The sequence below is a fragment of the Saccopteryx leptura genome, chromosome 4 (genome assembly GCF_036850995.1).
Source record: "Saccopteryx leptura isolate mSacLep1 chromosome 4, mSacLep1_pri_phased_curated, whole genome shotgun sequence".
Lineage (NCBI taxonomy): Eukaryota > Metazoa > Chordata > Mammalia > Chiroptera > Emballonuridae > Saccopteryx > Saccopteryx leptura.
Window position 1 is genome coordinate 13,706,561 of NC_089506.1, and position 16,993 is coordinate 13,723,553.

At 46.3% G+C, this 16,993-nt stretch overlaps 1 protein-coding gene across 1 annotated transcript in view; it reads left to right on the top strand.

Moving 5' to 3' along the window:
• The window catches only part of SNX25 (sorting nexin 25), a 103,748-nt gene that overhangs the window by 47,160 nt on the left and 39,595 nt on the right, over nucleotides 1-16,993 (top strand). Inside the window, exon 6 of the mRNA XM_066380177.1 lies at nucleotides 10,988-11,058. Coding sequence (XP_066236274.1) covers nucleotides 10,988-11,058 — 71 coding nt within the window. The remainder of the gene's footprint in view (nucleotides 1-10,987; nucleotides 11,059-16,993) is intronic.

Below are 16,993 nucleotides of genomic sequence, written 5' to 3' on the forward strand. Positions count from 1 at the left end.
TTGATCAGAACAATTGCGACATAATAGGTAGTCTTATTCTGTGCAACCTTAGGCCTATTTTTAAAATGGGGGATTCTGTTACTAAGGAAGAAGAAAGAATGGATTTGGAAAAGGCAAATAGCCAGTTTGGACAGTCCTACATGTTGCGTGGGTGCAGTGACGCAGGCTAGCTCTATGTCCCACACAAACATTGGAAAGGACGCCTTTCCTGGGCTGGCCACTCGCCAAGGTTAAAGAGACACCAAGCAAATGCTCAAGAGGGGGAAATGGTCTTTGTTTTTAAACTACCATTTGTTGAATATCAAGTAGGTGTGAAGGACGATGTCAGATTCTTCATGATCATCACTGAACGTGAAGTAGGTGCTATTATTCTCATTGTATGGTTGAGGAAACTAAAGAGACTTGCCCGGGATCACACAGCTGACAAGTAACAGAGCTGTGGTTTGAACTGAGGACTGTCTGACTTCAGACCCCATACATAAAGTTCGGTCAGTTGCCAGCCAGGAGGGTAGAGAACAGCAGTGCCACACAGCCCAGCCTTGTGGAACTTCCCGCATGCATGGTGGCAACTCTCCGTACTGCCTCTGAGTCTTTGCTGGCACTGTTCTTGCATGAGACAAACACTGCCATCTTTAGACAGCGGTGGACCACCAGAGAAACAAGTAGTAATGCGACCAGGGCAGCCTGTCGCTTCCCTAAGTTCCTGCCCTGCCAGCCCAGTCTTTATTAGATCTTCTAGTTCTGGATCTGTTTATTTCTGACTCTTCAGTTAGAGAGCAACATGGAAATAGTAGCGAGGGCATTCTGGTAATGAATGGAAGATTTAAAATAAAAAAGATTAGGGATTATTTGGCTTGGAGAAGAGAAGCAAACCTTTTACCTACACCCTGAGACTGATGTGGTGTTTTCTGTCTCGCTAGGATAAAGATAGCACTGGGATAATGAATGGATGTCACTTCAGAGATCATAACTAACAGTGGAGTGGTTCCTGACTATTAGGGGATGGATTTTCATCTCCAAATTAGTCCAGGTGCATTTGCACCTGGAGATACTATATTAACAATATTAAAATTCTGAAAATTGCATGCTTCTATGTTTAAAGAATTTACATTGTTGAGTGTTCAGTGTTTTGAACTATATTCAGAAGCTATATTGTGAATCATGCGCAGTATCACAGGCACAGAGGCACAAGAGAGAGACCAGTGTGCATACCGGAAGACCGACTGAAGCACTGTGTCAGGAACCAGTCAGCACATACAAGCCTCGGAGAAAGGGTCAGAGTGGGTGGACGAGGAGAGAAAAATCATGGCGTGAAACGCAAAGAGAAGCCTGGAGGGTTTCTATAATAATGATAAATGGATATAAATTTAGTTTTAAAAAAACTTGTTGCCTGACCAGGCGGTGGCACAGTGGATAGAGCGTCGGACTGGGATGCTGAGGACCCAGGTTCGAGACCCCAAGGTCGCCAGCTTGAGCGTGGGCTCATCTGGTGTGAGCAAAAAGCTCACCAGCTTGGACCCAAGGTCGCTGGCTCGAGCAAGGGGTTACTCGGTTTGCTGAAGGCCCACGGTCAAGGCACATATGAGAAAGCAATCAATGAACAACTAAGGTGTTGCAACGAAAAACTGATGATTGATGCTTCTCATCTCTTTCCGTTCCTGTCTGTCCCTGTCTATCCCTCTGACTCTCGCTCTGTCTCTGAAATAAATAAAAATAAAAATAAAAACTTGTTAAAATGATAGGCTACCTAAGAAAAAAATGTTTTAAAAGGTTACACTTTTATGAAAAGTAAAAGTACATTGACTTCAGAATATAATTTCTTCTGTTGGAGTCCAAAAAATAGCAGAGGTCACAGAGGTGGGAGTGAAACATATCAGAGAACGCAGATTACTTTTATGTAGGAGTCAGGATACTTGAATGTTGACAGCAATGCAAAATTTGATATGAGAAGGGGAAGTTTTGGAATAAAAAGTTTGTGATAACTGACCTTAAAGCAGCGGTTCTCAACCTGTGGGTCGCGACCCCTGCGGGGGTCGAATGACCAAAACACAGGGGTTGCCTAAAGCCATCAGAAAATGTTGCGACCCACAGGTTGAGAACCGCTGCCTTAGAGGATCGCTCTGTGCTCACAGCGGAGCAGCCCTGGTGGTGTGGGAAGGCGGGTGCTTCACAAAAGGCAGGTGGGGCACCAGGCAGTCCAGGTGCAGCACTGGGCTCCCCTCCCCATCTCTATGTTCCTAACTGTTAGCTGCTACTTGTTGTTATAATCATGAGACCAAGGATTAAATAGATTTAATTTCACTGTGAACACTGACCAGTTACCACTGGCCCACTGGGATTCAGTGTTTCAGTTTGGGGTTTGAGGAGACCCAGTAAATAGCAATGTTCCTCTCTCCACCCTGAGGTCTGGAGCCATCTCGGGCCAAGGACTAAGGCAAACAAAGACCAAAGTGTCACTCTCAGTGCTGATAGATCATGGACAATGCGGTCTATATATGTAAACCTGCAGTCACTAAGATGAGTTTCTGAACTAGACATTTGCCCACCTGGCAGTGGAATAGGGGCCACCTTGTCCCTGCTCTGCCCCCTCCCCCAAGGGGCACAGTCCCCCGCTGGCTGGCCTTGGAGGCAGAGAGCGCAAGCTGGTAAAGGGGAGCAGCTGAGAGGCGGGGCTCCACACGTTCCTTAGTTCCTTCCAGTCAGACTGTAAACCTCTTCCTCCTCTAGGGGGAGAGGCTGAGTGGGAGGTGGGGAGAGACCCTGGGTGGACCTTCCTTTACTTAGAATGAAACTTCAAGAGTTGAGGTGGAGTCGGCTGGGTAGACAATGCTTTATTTCTTAAAAACAAAAACAAAGACTGTGGTGCCAAGTCCCTACTCGCAGAAAAGAATTTGACGCTTCACAGGTCTAGTTCAGGGTAGGGAGGTGATAAGAGTGGTGTGCTGGTCATTTAAAACCCTGGCTCGCGCGTGGAGGGGTGAAGAAACCCTGACGTGCAGCATTTGTCGACTGCTGTGGTGTGAACACCTTGAGCCAGAATACCTTGAGCATAGATAACAGTAAAATGAATACAGTGACTAGGAAATGTATGAGTTTTGAGTACTCTTACATTTAGAACAATATAACTTAATTATAAGTTTGCCCAATTCAATTTTAAGAATGGTAGGTTTCATTCCTGAAAACGAGAGCTGGCACAAGCCTCTGAGCCGGCTCCTGCACAGCACTGAGCGGCGGCCACACGCTCTGTCCTTGGATGACCCTGCACTAGACAGACGGAAACACAGCTCCTGTGGAGGAGGCAGGAAGCCATCCTACAGGGGTCAGTCAAGCCTCTAAAGTAGAGCAGGGCCGCGAACCTGGGCTCAAGTAGACCGAGTGTCACAGGCCTGGTTCGCTTCTGCTTTGCTGCTGGCAAGCTGCATGACCTTGGGCAAGTCCTTTACATGCCGAGCTTCAGTTTTAACTGTGAAATGGAGGAAACAGTTTCTATTTCGTAGGTTGTTGTGATAATTAAATGAGAGGATGCACATACTGCATTAGTACAGTTCTCAGTACACTCGGGCGTTCCAGTAAGAGCTGAGGAAACAACAGTGGTCAGCAGGAGGCAAGAAATTCTCAGATCCTGGCTTGAATAGGATTAATGGCTGAGATGGGGCAATCCAATCTTATTTCAGAAAAACTTCACTTAAAACGTATAGAAGAGTCATTAGGATGTCTTCAGTGTAGAACATAAAAATAGGCAACTAAATATGATATTTAGGAAACATTCAGAATGAAAATGCTGTATGTAAGAATTGAACCCAGCAATGGTGCTGCACAGAAGTCTATATAAATATCGATCAACTTACAACCTATGCAACTTACGACCATTCGACTTTATGACCACAATCGCTAGACATGACTGCTCTGCGTCTGGCAGTGCAAGTGTTGCTCAGCTGAGCATACGACAGTGCAGACCAGCTTCCAGCAGCACTACCATTTCCATGTGCACCATTTCAACTGTTATCCCAGACTCGGTACAGCAATTTGTGTTTTGTGTCTTGGATATTTTTCATCAACCCCCTCCCAAGATGTCTACCAAGAGGAAATTGTCTTTGCAAATACTAAACCAGTTGTACTGGTAATGCAGTGTTTTACTTAAACCTGACGAATGTAAAAATAAGAAACAAAATGGTGTAGAGATGATACAAATGGCATAAAATAAACAAAGAAAATTATGACATATAACAATAATGAAAGAAAATTATGATAAAATATGACTTAAAGATTTTTTTTTTTTGTATTTTTCTGAAGCTGGAAATGGGGAGGCAGTCAGACAGACTCCCGCATGCGCCCGACCGGGATCCACCTGGCACGCCCACCAGGAGGCGATGCTCTGCCCATCTGGGGCGTCACTCTGTCGTGACCAGAGCCACTCTAGCGCCTGAGGCAGAGGCCAAGGAGCCATCCCCTGCGCCTGGGCCATCTTTTGCTCCAATGGAGCCTCGGCTGCGGGAGGGGAAGAGAGAGAGAGGAAGGAGAGGGGGAGGGGTGGAGAAGCAGATGGGTGCCTCTCCTGTGTGCCCTGGCCGGGAATCGAACCTGGGACTTCCACATGCCAGGCCGATGCTCTACCACTGAGTCAACCGGCCAGGGCCTCAAGATTTTTTTTTTTGTTTTTTTTTTTCTTATTTTTTCTTTTTTCTTTTACAGGGACAGAGAGAAAGAGAGAGGGGAATAGATGGGACAGACAGACAGGAATGGAGAGAGATGAGAAGCATCAATCATCAGTTTTTTGTTGCGACACCTTAGTTGTTTGACTTAAAGATTTTTATAACATCATTTCACAGTACTGTACATATAGCCTACTCAACTTACGACCAAATCATGTTACAACCAGTCTGTCAGACCCAATCGTGGTCGTAAGTGGAGCACTAGTTGTAAATAAACACTAGTGAGGTTAATGGCTGACATAAAGACACAAAGAACACTAGTGATAACTAGATACAGATGGCAGAGAAGAACTTTGGCTTTCTTGAGGTTAACTAAAGGGTACCAGCTAGCCAGGGACGAGAAAGCTTTGGTTGCTTCTGTGACATAATTTCTGCAGGATCTGGGAAGTAGAAAATGAATACATGGTAATATAGTTATTTTAGGAAGATTAAAATATATAAACAAGGCCCTGGCTGGTTGGCTCAGTAGTAGGGCATTGGCCCAGTGTGTGGATGTCCTGGGTTCAATTCTTGGTGAGGGCACACAAGAGAAGCAACCGTCTGCTTCTCCACCCCCTCCCATCTCTCTCTGTCTCTTCCCCTCCTACAGCTATGGCTCAGTTGGTTTGAGCACATCAGCCCCAGGCGCCCAGAATAGCTCCCTCAATCCTCCACCTCAGGTGCTAAAAATGGCTTGGTTGCAAGCATGACCCAAGATGAGCAGAGCATGGACCCCAAACGGAGCACTGGGTGGATCCTGGTTGGGGCACATGCTGGGGACTCTTACCTCTATCTCCCTTCCTCTCACTTGGAAAAGAAGGAAAGAAAAGATATAAACAAAATTAAGAAAATAAAAATTCACTTATCACAAATAGATGAAAACTGTTCATGCTTGGGTGTGTGTGTGTGTATCTACAGATTATTTTCTCTATATAGCATGAGTTGTGTGTGTGCATATATGTAAGATCAAGATAGCTTAGGCTGCTCTGGTTCAGAACTTTCAAATGCAGTGCACAGGTATGTGGAGATGAAGGTTTCCAACCCCTCAAGGTGGCGGGTGGGGCCTGGGATGACTGGTTACCTGGTGTTCTATTCAAATAGAATTCTCTGTGTGTGCCACAAGAGGGAAATGTTAGGAAGCATGCCTCAGTCTTCCTGGGGACTCTCCTCCCTTCTGCACACTAGAAAAGTGGACAGCAGGTGTGAAAGCCCCGTTAGTGGACGGCCTCTCACTCCTCCGAGTCCTCACTGAACATCTTTATGTTTGCCCTGCTGCTGCTCCCTGGCCCCGAACACCACCAGACATACCTCATGAAGAGGTAGTTCGGAACCTTGTTCTCCTCAGTAGTTAGTACTCGGACATAAAATCTAAAGTGAGATACTTTGCTTTTTGTTCATAATATTGGGAAATATTAAAAATTTAATGACACTTAGTGTTGACAAGGGTGTAGGAAAACAGACAGCCTCATGTCCTGCTAGGAGCAGTATAAATTATTACCTTTTTGTCACATGGTTTTAGAATATGAAAAATAGGTCACAAAAGTATGCATTCTTTTTGATACAGTTATTATAATAATTTATCTGAAGGAAATAATCATGAATGTGTGGAAAGACTTCTCCAAGAATGTTTCTTGCAATTTTATTTAAAATAGAGAAAAGCTTGAAAGAACCAAAGTGCCTAACAATAAGGGTTGGGTAAAAAAAATAAAACTTTTGACGCGTGTTATGTAACAGATCTCATGAACAATGGTCTTGCGTCAGAATAGTTAATGATATTGGAAGATAGTAACCTTTAATGTATAAATGAGAAAGGCTCTAAGGCAGTATTTATAGTATAAATTCAGTTCTGTAAAACAACAAAATACTATGTTTGCCTAGAGAAAAGTTTATAAAAAGAGACCAAATGTTAATTGTGATTAACTTTGAATATTGTGCTTTGTGTATTTTCCCATTTTCTTCAATGAACATATGTCCCTTTAGAGAAAGTAAAAATTGACTCAGCCCGAGCGAGTACAGTCTGCCCATCCATTCACCAGGCTGGGCTAACAGATCCGAGAGGCAGCTACCAAGTTCGCAGGAGACAGTCTCTCTTCCAAGTCCACACAGCCGCTGTAACATGTCAGCATGATTCCCTTCTTTGAGTGACGACTGCTTTCGCACTCACTGAGAACCTGTGCTCTCTTAGATCTTACCTAGCCTGCTAAAAGCTGCTGTTTGAAATCCTGTCTGTAAGGGTGACGCATCCTGCTCGCTCCTAGGAGGGTCTCAGTCACCTTGACACAGAGGAGCAGCCCCATTTCTCACCCACCCATCAGTCCAGATGCAGTTAAGGGGCTTCTGGGCTCAACATTTCAAATCTATCTTCATTGCAGTTTCCAAGCAAGTGGGACCCTGGGCCCACCTGAGAGTGACCTGTACCCAGCCCTATGTTGAGTCTATCCCACTGCAGTTTCAGTTAAATTTCGTCTACACTCCATCCTTTCCCAGAATCCTCCAGTAACTCTACATTGTCTTTGTTTGCGAGAGGTCCCGGTTCCTCCTGCTCGTTGCAGTGGGTCAGTGCACCTGATTTTGTTGGACTACAGTGACCCTAGTGGTCTTAGATTGATTAGGCTGAGACCCTCCTGTAGTTAGGAAAAAAGTAAGTTACTTACAAAACTTTTGTGTATTAAAACACGCACACACCATCTCCCTAATGTATGTCTAAACAGTTGGTAGCTGGGTTATGGAACACTAGTAATAGTGAACATTATTGAACTCTCTCTGCGGGGCAGGCACGAGTCCAAATACTTCCAAGCTGTCATCTCATTGACTCTTCAACCCTACCAGTAGAAATACTCATTCTTTTTTCTACAGGTGAGGACTTGTGAGATTTAGAAGGCTTAAGTAGTTGTCCCAGGTGACACAGTCAGTGTTGGAAGCGGGGTCTGAACACAGGCCTTCTGGTGTCAGAGCTACATTCCTAACTACTCTGATACACTCCAGATGTTGGGAAACAGCTGCAGTTGAGCTGCCTGAAGGCACCGTGGTTTTATTTCTTCTCCAATGCTTTAATTGAACTCCCTCTTATGAAGACATTATTTCTAGAGTACTACAAAGTAGCCTGTGGCAACTATGAAAGCATGATATGTTAAGTTTTTAATTGTTTCTTAAACATTGGTGTGTATGTGTGTGTATATATATGGTATTCTAATCTACAACATATCCTTTCTAACTTTAATATAAGAGTATTTTAAACCATTTACCGTACCGTGCACCTGAGACTAGGATTTGTCCAGCCTTTGTCTGCTAAGACAGTCTGGCGTGTGTATGCCCAAAATGGCTTTAAAGTAATATTTTAAAACAATCATGTGAAGCGTGCCTAATGAAATGAAGAGATGATTTTTTTTTATTAGGTTTCTAAATAGTTTTGACATCAGTTCTAATACAATAGAATTCCAAAGCTGTTCTGAACAGTTGACAGTAGAGGGACAATAAGTCTATAGATTTCTAAGGTGATTATTTTGAAAGACTGTGTAGCCTTTCAGGTGAGTTCAAGATTAATGGGAAGAGTTCATAAACCTGCTCTGAATCTTGATTAGTTTAGCTGAGTGTGTATATCTAAAGAGGTGAGGTTGCGACTCCAATGGGCAGGTGGCAGCTGTCTTTGTGTGACTTCTTTTTCCTTGTCCCTGGAACAAAGGGATACTGTAGGTAGGATCTTGCTAAAGTTGGAAAGAGCTGAATTTTTATGCTGCTTTCTCTTAATACTAGAGTTTACATTATCATTTTGGGAAAACATATACTAGCAATCTCTGCACTGCTGATCCAGAGAATGTTTCAAATCTCTGTCTTCCTAATTCTTACACTAAAGTTGCCATCATGTCTTCCTCTAGGAAGAAAGCCAAGTGAGTGACAGGTATCCCTGTAAACCGCCCCAGCGGACTGAGAACCATTAAGGCTAGCCTGCATGGGGATGCATCTGTTCCTATGGCTTTGTTGAGAATGAGGAAGTCACTCATTTCCTACCTTGCCTGTTGGTATCAAGTGAAAGTGAATTCTACACATTCATTAACCATGTTCAAACATGCTTTGCCTCTCTGTGCAAAGCACTGTGTGGAGGGTCTGGTGTGTATAAAGAGGAATTGGTTGTGGATCCTTGGATTCTTTCCCCAGCCATCAAGGGGTTTGTTAACAGTCCAACAAAGGAGACCCATGTGGGAATACATACATAGTTAAATACAAAGCAAGATATTCAGGCCAGAAGTAGAGTGTGAAGAGCTAAAGGTGTAGGAACAAATATTTCATCCTGTCGAAGAGAGGGTTATAAGAAGTATCTAAGAAGCTTCATAAAGGAATGGTCATGAACTGAGTGTTTAAGAACAAACAGAATTTCAACAGGCCAGAGGAGGGGTTGCATGCAAGAGGGAGAGAAAACAGCAGAGGCTGGGAGTCAGGAAAGACTGGGGGGGATTGCGTGTGGCCTGGTTTGGCAGGGAAATGGTGTCTAAGAGAGAGCAGACGCACTAAGAGTGGGAAGATTATCTGGCATTGACCGTGCTTATATGCTTTGAAAGCCCTTAGACAAGATAACCATTAACTTATCGTGAATTTTAGGGTAGCAGGGAAATGGTTAAGAACATGAGCTTTAGAGTTAAGCAGCCCCAGCTTGTCAGTTTGGCTTCAGAACTTAAAAGTAGTGAGTCCCTGTGTAGGTTTCATAGCTTACCTGAACTCCAACTTCCTCCTCTGTAATGTTGGGTTAATCACAGCATCTCGCTATGAGGGTTAAATGAGATAATATAAATTAAAGTACTAAACAGGATCCTGGTACCTAATGAGAGGAATCTGTGTTAGCTGGTATTACATTATAATTTATGGACTTGTTTTAAACATTTGACTCTTTACTCAGATGCTATGTATTATTTTTCAGTACCGTTTGTTCAAGAGCATGAATTACTAGGAATATGAAAAGAACAGATTGTTCAGAATATTATTTGTACCGGTTAATGTTTTTTTTCTTAATTGAATTTATTGGGGTGGCACTGATTAACACAATCATACAGGTTTCAGGTGCCCAGTTCTACAACACAGGTACCTGTTAATGTTACAGATATTAATGCTTATTAATTTAGCTCATTGTTTTACTGTTGTAACCAAAATACCATAGAACGAGTAGCTTAAGCAACAAACATGTATTTTTCACAGTTCTGGAGGCTGGGAGGTCTGAGGTCAAGGGGCCAGCAGATTGGGTGTCTGGTGAAGGCACACTTTCTGTCTTCTCGCGATAATCTTACTTGATGGAAAGAGAACTCTCTGGGCTCCTTTTTATAAAGGTTCTCATCTCATTTATGAGGACAACAACATTGTGACCTAATTGCCTCCCAGACGTCCCACCTGCAGACCTCATCACAGTGGGGATTAGGACTCACCATATGAATTTGGGGGGAAACCCAAACGTTCAGTCCACAACTGTCACTAATACTGAGTGCCTACCTGATGTTTATTGCCAGACTAGGTCCTATAGGAGAACACAAGACACAATCCTTGTCTTCAAAGAGGCTCAGGGTCAAGTTGGAGAGAAAAATGGTAGCATATCTTTGTTTCAGACAAGGCCACAATTTTTTTTTTTTTTTACAGAGACAGAGAGAGAGAGTCAGAGAGAGGGATAGATAGGGACAGACAGGAATGGAGAGATGAGAAGCATCAATCATTAGTTTTTCGTTGCACATTGCAACACCTTAGTTGTTCATTGATTGCTTTCTCATACGTGCGTTGACCGTGGGCCTTCAGCAGACCGAGTAACCCCTTGCTCGAGCCAGCGACTTTGGGCTCAAACTGGTGAGCTTTTGCTCAAACCAGATGAGCCCTCACTCAAGCTGGCAACCTCGGGGTCTCAAACCTGGGTCTTCCACATCCCAGTCCGACACTCTATCCACTGCACCACCGCCCGGTCAGGGCGCAATTTTGTCTAAAGCTCAGATGTGTTACTATTTTTGAAGGAGTCTTGTAAAGAAGCAAAAAGGAATAGACATGCTATTCTCTGTGTTCACAGCACTGTTTGTGGAACTGTGACTCTTGAAGGCAGCAATATAAAGTCATAGCTAAATAGATGCTCTTTCAGAGCAGCAGCAATTCAGGGCTTCAGAGAAGAGAAATATTAATGTGAATTAGAGGACTGGGGAAGCTTTGAGGGACAAGTAAGGCGATTTTTTATTTGATTGGTACAGACACAATCTAAAAATACCTTTGAGAATGCTGTTTTCTTTCTATTCACTCTTTCTCTCTCTCTTCCTTTTTTTTTTTTTTTAAATCAGGTATCAAATTGTAGTGGAAATAATCCAGGCAACGACAATTAGCAGCTTTCCCCAGCTGAAGAGGCACAAGGGTAAGAACCAATTTGTCTCCTTCAGATACGCGGTCTGAAGGTCTCTCCCCCGTCCTCTCTCTCCTGTCAGAGCTGTGGCGAGTGTGAGCATTCTTCTGGCTTCTATTTAAATGTTTTAGTTTATTATAGTAATAGTAGAACAGCATTAGAGAAAGAAAATATCCTAATAGAAACCTTTGTATTTCTGTGTTCCTTTATAAACTTGATTCATCTGCAGTCATAATTCATAAAAGATTAAAATTATTGGGTAGATAATGCTTTTGTTCTGTTTTTAAACTCAACATGACTTCATATTGTCACATCATCAAATTTAATCTTAATGTTTATTTCTATCTTGAAACATAATCTTGATCATTTAAATGACTCCAGTGAGTTAGTGTTTCATAATTTACTTAACCTTTTCCTTAGTTAAACTTTGTTAAATACCTCTGTCCTCCTTCCACTCTTGCAGATTTTTAAAGAAATAGATGTTTTGTTTTATTTTTTTCCCCATGTTTGTTCCCCTTGAATGAAGAGCTTGTTCCCCAGACCCCAGGGAAGAATAAGTAAGGTGTGAGGTGGCCCCCAGCCCCTGTGGTGTGCCAGGTGCTGGCATACCCCTCAGTCATGCCTGAGGCCGAAGGGCAGGGCGTGCTGCTGTCCCCAGCGAGGAGCAAGCCTTTCCTTGTCACAGCAGACATGGGTACCTGCAGGCTAGACCTCCCCCAGGGGTCTGCAGGCCAAGGAGTGGGCCAGGGACTTGAAACAGGTGCCCGGCTTCTAATTAACACACAGAGGCCAACAGAAGCGTGGTTTGGGGCCTTTTCCTTGTCTTTCCGAGTCAGTGACAGGAGGGAGGAGCTGTGCGGAAGGGAATGAAGTTGGAGACCTCGGACAGGCACTAGTTAGTTCCTAATCAGGGAAGACGGCGGATGTGTTCGTTCAGAAACGTCTGCTGGCAGTGACACTGGACTGCATTCCCTGAGTCCCTGAGAAAGGAGGGCTACGGTGTCTGGGAGTGGGGGTCCCTGAGCGAGGAGGGGCGCAGTGTCCGGGAGTGGGGGTCCCTGAACGAGGAGGGGCGCAGTGTCCGGGAGTGGGGGTCCCTGAGCGAGGAGGGGCGCAGTGTCTGGGAGTGGGGGTCCCTGAACGAGGAGGGGCGCAGTGTCTGGGAGTGGGGGTCCCTGAGCGAGGAGGGGCGCAGTGTCCGGGAGTGGGGGTCCCTGAGCGAGGAGGGGCGCAGTGTCCGGGAGTTGGGGTCCCTGAGCGGGAAAGGGCGCGGTGTCCGGAAGCAGGGGTCCCTGAGTGAGGAGGGGTGCAGTGTCCGGGAGTGGGGGTCCCTGAGCGGGAAAGGGCGCGGTGTCCGGAAGCAGGGGTCCCTGAGCGGGAAAGGGCGCGGTGTCCAGAAGCAGGGGTCCCTGAGTGAGGAGGGGCGCAGTGTCCGGGAGTGGGGGTCCCTGAGCGGGAAAGGGCACGGTGTCCGGAAGCAGGGGTCCCTGAGTGAGGAGGGGCACGATGTCCAGGAGTGGGGGTCCCTGAGCGGGAAAGGGCGCGGTATCCGGAAGCAGGGGTCCCTGAGTGAGGAGGGGCACGGTGTCCGGGAGTGGGGGTCCCTGAGTGAGGAGGGGTGCAGTGTCCGGGAGTGGGGGTCCCTGAGCGGGAAAGGGCGCGGTGTCCGGAAGCAGGGGTCCCTGAGCGAGGAGGGGCGCAGTGTCCGGGAGTGGGGGTCCCTGAGTGAGGAGGGGCACGGTGTCCGGGAGTGGGGGTCCCTGAGCGAGGAGGGGTGCATTTTTAGAGAGTAAGATTATCATCAGGCAGAAAAGCCTCAGTCTGAATGTTAACCTCTTGCCGCCAACCCCACCTGTCGGCACCAGCTCCTGACTCCTGGAAAACGGGCTGGTGCTTCCTGTCGCAGCGTGGCCGTGTCGAGGTGCTGCCAGGACGTGTGTGCTGTTGTAAGCAGTGCCCTTCCCAGTGTTGTTTCTCCTGATTGCCACACGCTCTGTGCGAGAGGGAAACTGAAGAAATTTACAAAGAGATTGAACAGATGGAAGATCCTAGGACTAGGTTTCAACCTAGAGATGGGAAATTGACTTCTGAATGTACTATGTGCTACAAGTACAGTTTTGTTGCAGCATTAAGGGTGTTTCTGACAAGTCTTTTTCAGTCGTAATCATTGATGGTTAAGGAATGACATGCAACCGTGAAAATACTTTGAGGACCTAAAGAAAAGAAATGCCGTGCAGCAAGGTGGCAGAAGTGGCGTGGTGGGGACCCCTCAAGCCTGAGGAATGAATGAACCGGTTCACTCTGTACTGCCAGATAAAAGCGTCCAGAAAAAAGCCCCACGTGATTCCGCGTCACCCGTGGTTTCTCCTCTCTGAACGGCATCGCTGCCCATCCCTATAAGTCAGAGACACAACAGTCGTCCTCGCTCCTTCCTTCCCTCTCATTCTTAAGTGGTCTCCTTGTCTCCGCTGCTGCCCCTATTTAATATGCTTTTCATACCAAAGCCATAGTGATGAAAAATACAGAGTTCTTATCTTGTCACCTCCATGCCTGAAACCCTTGTTACCCTCCTCTTGTTAGAATGAAGGCTCCTCGTGCGTGGTCACTCGGCCTAGGTCGCTCCTACTCGTCCTCTGTGTTTTATCTCAAAAGTCTCTTCTGGTCACACCCTGCCTCCGCTGATCCTGGGTGGGTGAGAGAGCACTTAGGTTCTCTTACGACCCCCGTGTCAGTGGAGAACGCACCCTGGAAGATGTCTTGATCACCAGAAGTAGGTCTTTGGTCATCCTACAGGCGTATCTTCAAGTGCCATTCCGTGTAGCTCTAGCTGTGCAGTGGGGAAAACTGTTCCTGACCTTTAGGCGATCACAGTCTATTGAGGGGACAGAGAGACACACAGAGTTAGGGTGCAATCTGGCAAAGGTAGTGAGGGTTGCGTGTCCAGGGTCCAGTAGTGGACGTGGGGAGCAGTCTGCCGATGGAGCTGAGGTCCGGAAGGCTTTCTCTGGAGAGTAAGAAGTGACTCAGGAAGACTGAGTGGCTCCCATTCTGTCTGGGCTTGTCAGGTGGATGTGGGTAGCAGGTACCTTGTGTCCATCCATGAAGAAGCAGGTGGAACAGCCTCCTGTGTTTGGGTGGCGTCAGGGAAAGTACTGGACTGCCACTTGGCATGTGTTGGTGAGATGGGGCTTGACACGCTATCCTGAAGGTTGGACGTGGTTCTGTAGAGCAGTGGTTCTGGAAACATCGCGGACATTGGACTCTCCTGGAGGGCTTGTGAGGTGCAGGCTGCTGGGCCAGCGCGGACTCCGTCCCTGTCACCTGGAGGGGCCTGAGGTTGGCCCTGTCAAGGCTCCAGCGGGCTGCTGCTGCTTGCCCCCAAACCACACTCCTATGGGTCCACCGCCGTGTTCGGTTGCCGTTTCAGGACCCGCCCTCTAGCTCTTTCTTTACAGTTCAAACAGCTGAGTAGTTGAGAAATGATCTATTAAAATAACTGCTACGGGCTGAACGTTTGTGTCTTCCCAAAATTCATATGTTAAAATTCTAACATCCAGACATGACATTACAAATAGTTCCTAATGTATGAATGACCTAAACTTACAAAACACCCAGGCTGGTGCCCTGCCCTTGTTATAGGGGCCATTGCCATGCACTGTGAGGACTGCTGTATCTGGCACCAGTTGTCCTCTCCTCCGTCCTACTTTGCCCCTCCTTCTCTGCCTTGAGGCTCAGAGCACTTCTGTTACACTGTCTCTAGTCTCGTAATTTTATAGGACACTCTGCCACTCTGTCCCCCAAAAAAGCTTCAGTCATAATGTATTCTAACACCTGCACTTATGCAAATAAGTTCTGGTCCAGCAAGCTTAAACAGCATGCCCTGTGGGACCAGAACAGGTGTGCACCTGTTTGTGTGCCCAGCACACCCATCTGGGTCTTGAGCCCAGTCTCCCGAGTGTTAGTCCTGGACTCTTCCCACGGCACTACTCATGCGCACAGGCGGGTGTGACGAGGGCTGTGTTCTAAGCACCTATCTCATAGCTGTTCAGTTTCTTCTAATTTGGGAGCAGGGCTCTGCTGGGAATTGAATGTGTGGGTTAATGGATATGACAGTATTACTTTCCGAGTGCACTGTAAACATGTTGGGGGGTCTCTAACCTAAGGAAGTGCTGGGCGTGTATAAAGGAAGGAAGCAGGTGGTCTGCAGGGACAGCTGGCCAGGCCGGGAGGGTCAGGGTCTCCTGGTTTTCTCATTATAAGGTGGACGGTGCCACCCCTCCTGCTGTCCTTTCCCTTGCTCCTCAAATGTGCTTTCTGCTGAAGTGGACTGACACCTCAGGAAACTTAAGTGTTTGGTGTGCTAAGAAAATCCCCTTTGTTCTTTAAAAATAAAACAAAGACCCTGCTGGCCTCCAGTTGAAAAGTAAGGTAAGTCTGTTTTCGTTCCCGGCCGCCCTTGAGGGGATTTCCAGATAATTCTGAAGACGTTGGTGATGATGAGTAATTACTGAGAATTGCTGTCAAGAAGTCAAGCACCATTTCTCACCTGGAAACTTGACCAGGGCCTGAGTAAATACACACCTCTTTCCTCAGCAGCTCCTTGAGTTAGTACACTCAAGGGGTTTATGAAAATTTCTTTTTGCTTGTTTAAGGAAGATTCCAAGGCCTGGGAGTGTGTCAGTTGCGGACAGATTGAGGAGTGGAGGTCCCTCTGATGAGGAACTCTCCAAATTCCCTGCCTCGGCTACCTGGGGAGGGGGGTCGTGAGAGGGCCCATGCATTGCGGGGAGTCGGGGTCGGGACAGGTATGCTGCCTGCCTCCTTCACCACCACAGAGGTTGCGTCTCTGTATTTAGCACTTCTCAATGGGGTCGGGCTGGGGGGCACAATTTTGCCCCTCCCTCCAGGGGACAGGGGACATTTAACAATGCCTGCAGACATTTTTTGGTTGTCACATCTGGGAGAAGAGATGCTACTAGCATCTAATGGTAGAGGCCAGGGATGCTGCTACTCACCCCTACAATACACAGGATAGCTCCTGCGACAAAGATTTACCCAGCCCACAACGTGAGTCATGCCGAGGCTGAGAAACCCGGCCGCGCTGGCCCCGCTGCGGTGCTGTTGTTAGGACGTGCTCTGGAGTCTGATAGGTGTTATGAGGAAAGAAATATTCCACAACTGACATTTTTGAATTTCTGAAAAATAGAGGGGATAGCATTTTAATCCATTTGTACTGTGCTATTTCTGGTGTTGCTGGTTTGCACTGTAAGTTACCTCACCTTCCTTTGCCTCATTAGGAATTGTACCCAATCGCTGTGCCCTGGTGTTTTTGTTTTACTGTGAGCCACTCCCCTTGCTTACGGAAGAACTAAGCCATGGGCAGAAGAGTTCACCTAATTTGTACTCCAAATGTCCTCTTTAGTAAACGAACCCAAATGAATCCATTTCCTTTTGCTTTGCCCTCAGTAGAATCTAAGTGATCTAGGAGGCAAAGCAGTAAACGTTTATAATTAATTGCCTTAGAAAATGGTACCACGTGTGTGTTCGTTGTTGCTTTGGTCTTCTTTACTGAGCTAGATTAGAGGTGGTGTGATTAGTGGCTTTTTAACAATGCATCGTCTGCCCTAAGGCCCCACAGAGGAACAGCCGTATGACTCTGGCTTGAGCTGGGCCACACTGGTTGTCGCACCCCCGTCGTCTGTACTTTTCTTGACTTGAGTATTTCTTGGATAAATGGGTTTTCAGGTCATAAAGATACGTATTCATCTGCATTGCTGGGTTAACAAGGGTTTTTGCATGTCGGACACATGGGCTGCATGAGTCCCATGTTAGTCATTTAGCCCTGAAAGTGACATTAATTTACTGAGACAGAAATACACAGAATTGTCTAAGCAACAAGCTTTTTGATCGGACAATGGCATTGTATTGCCTCTTAACAAACAGAAGC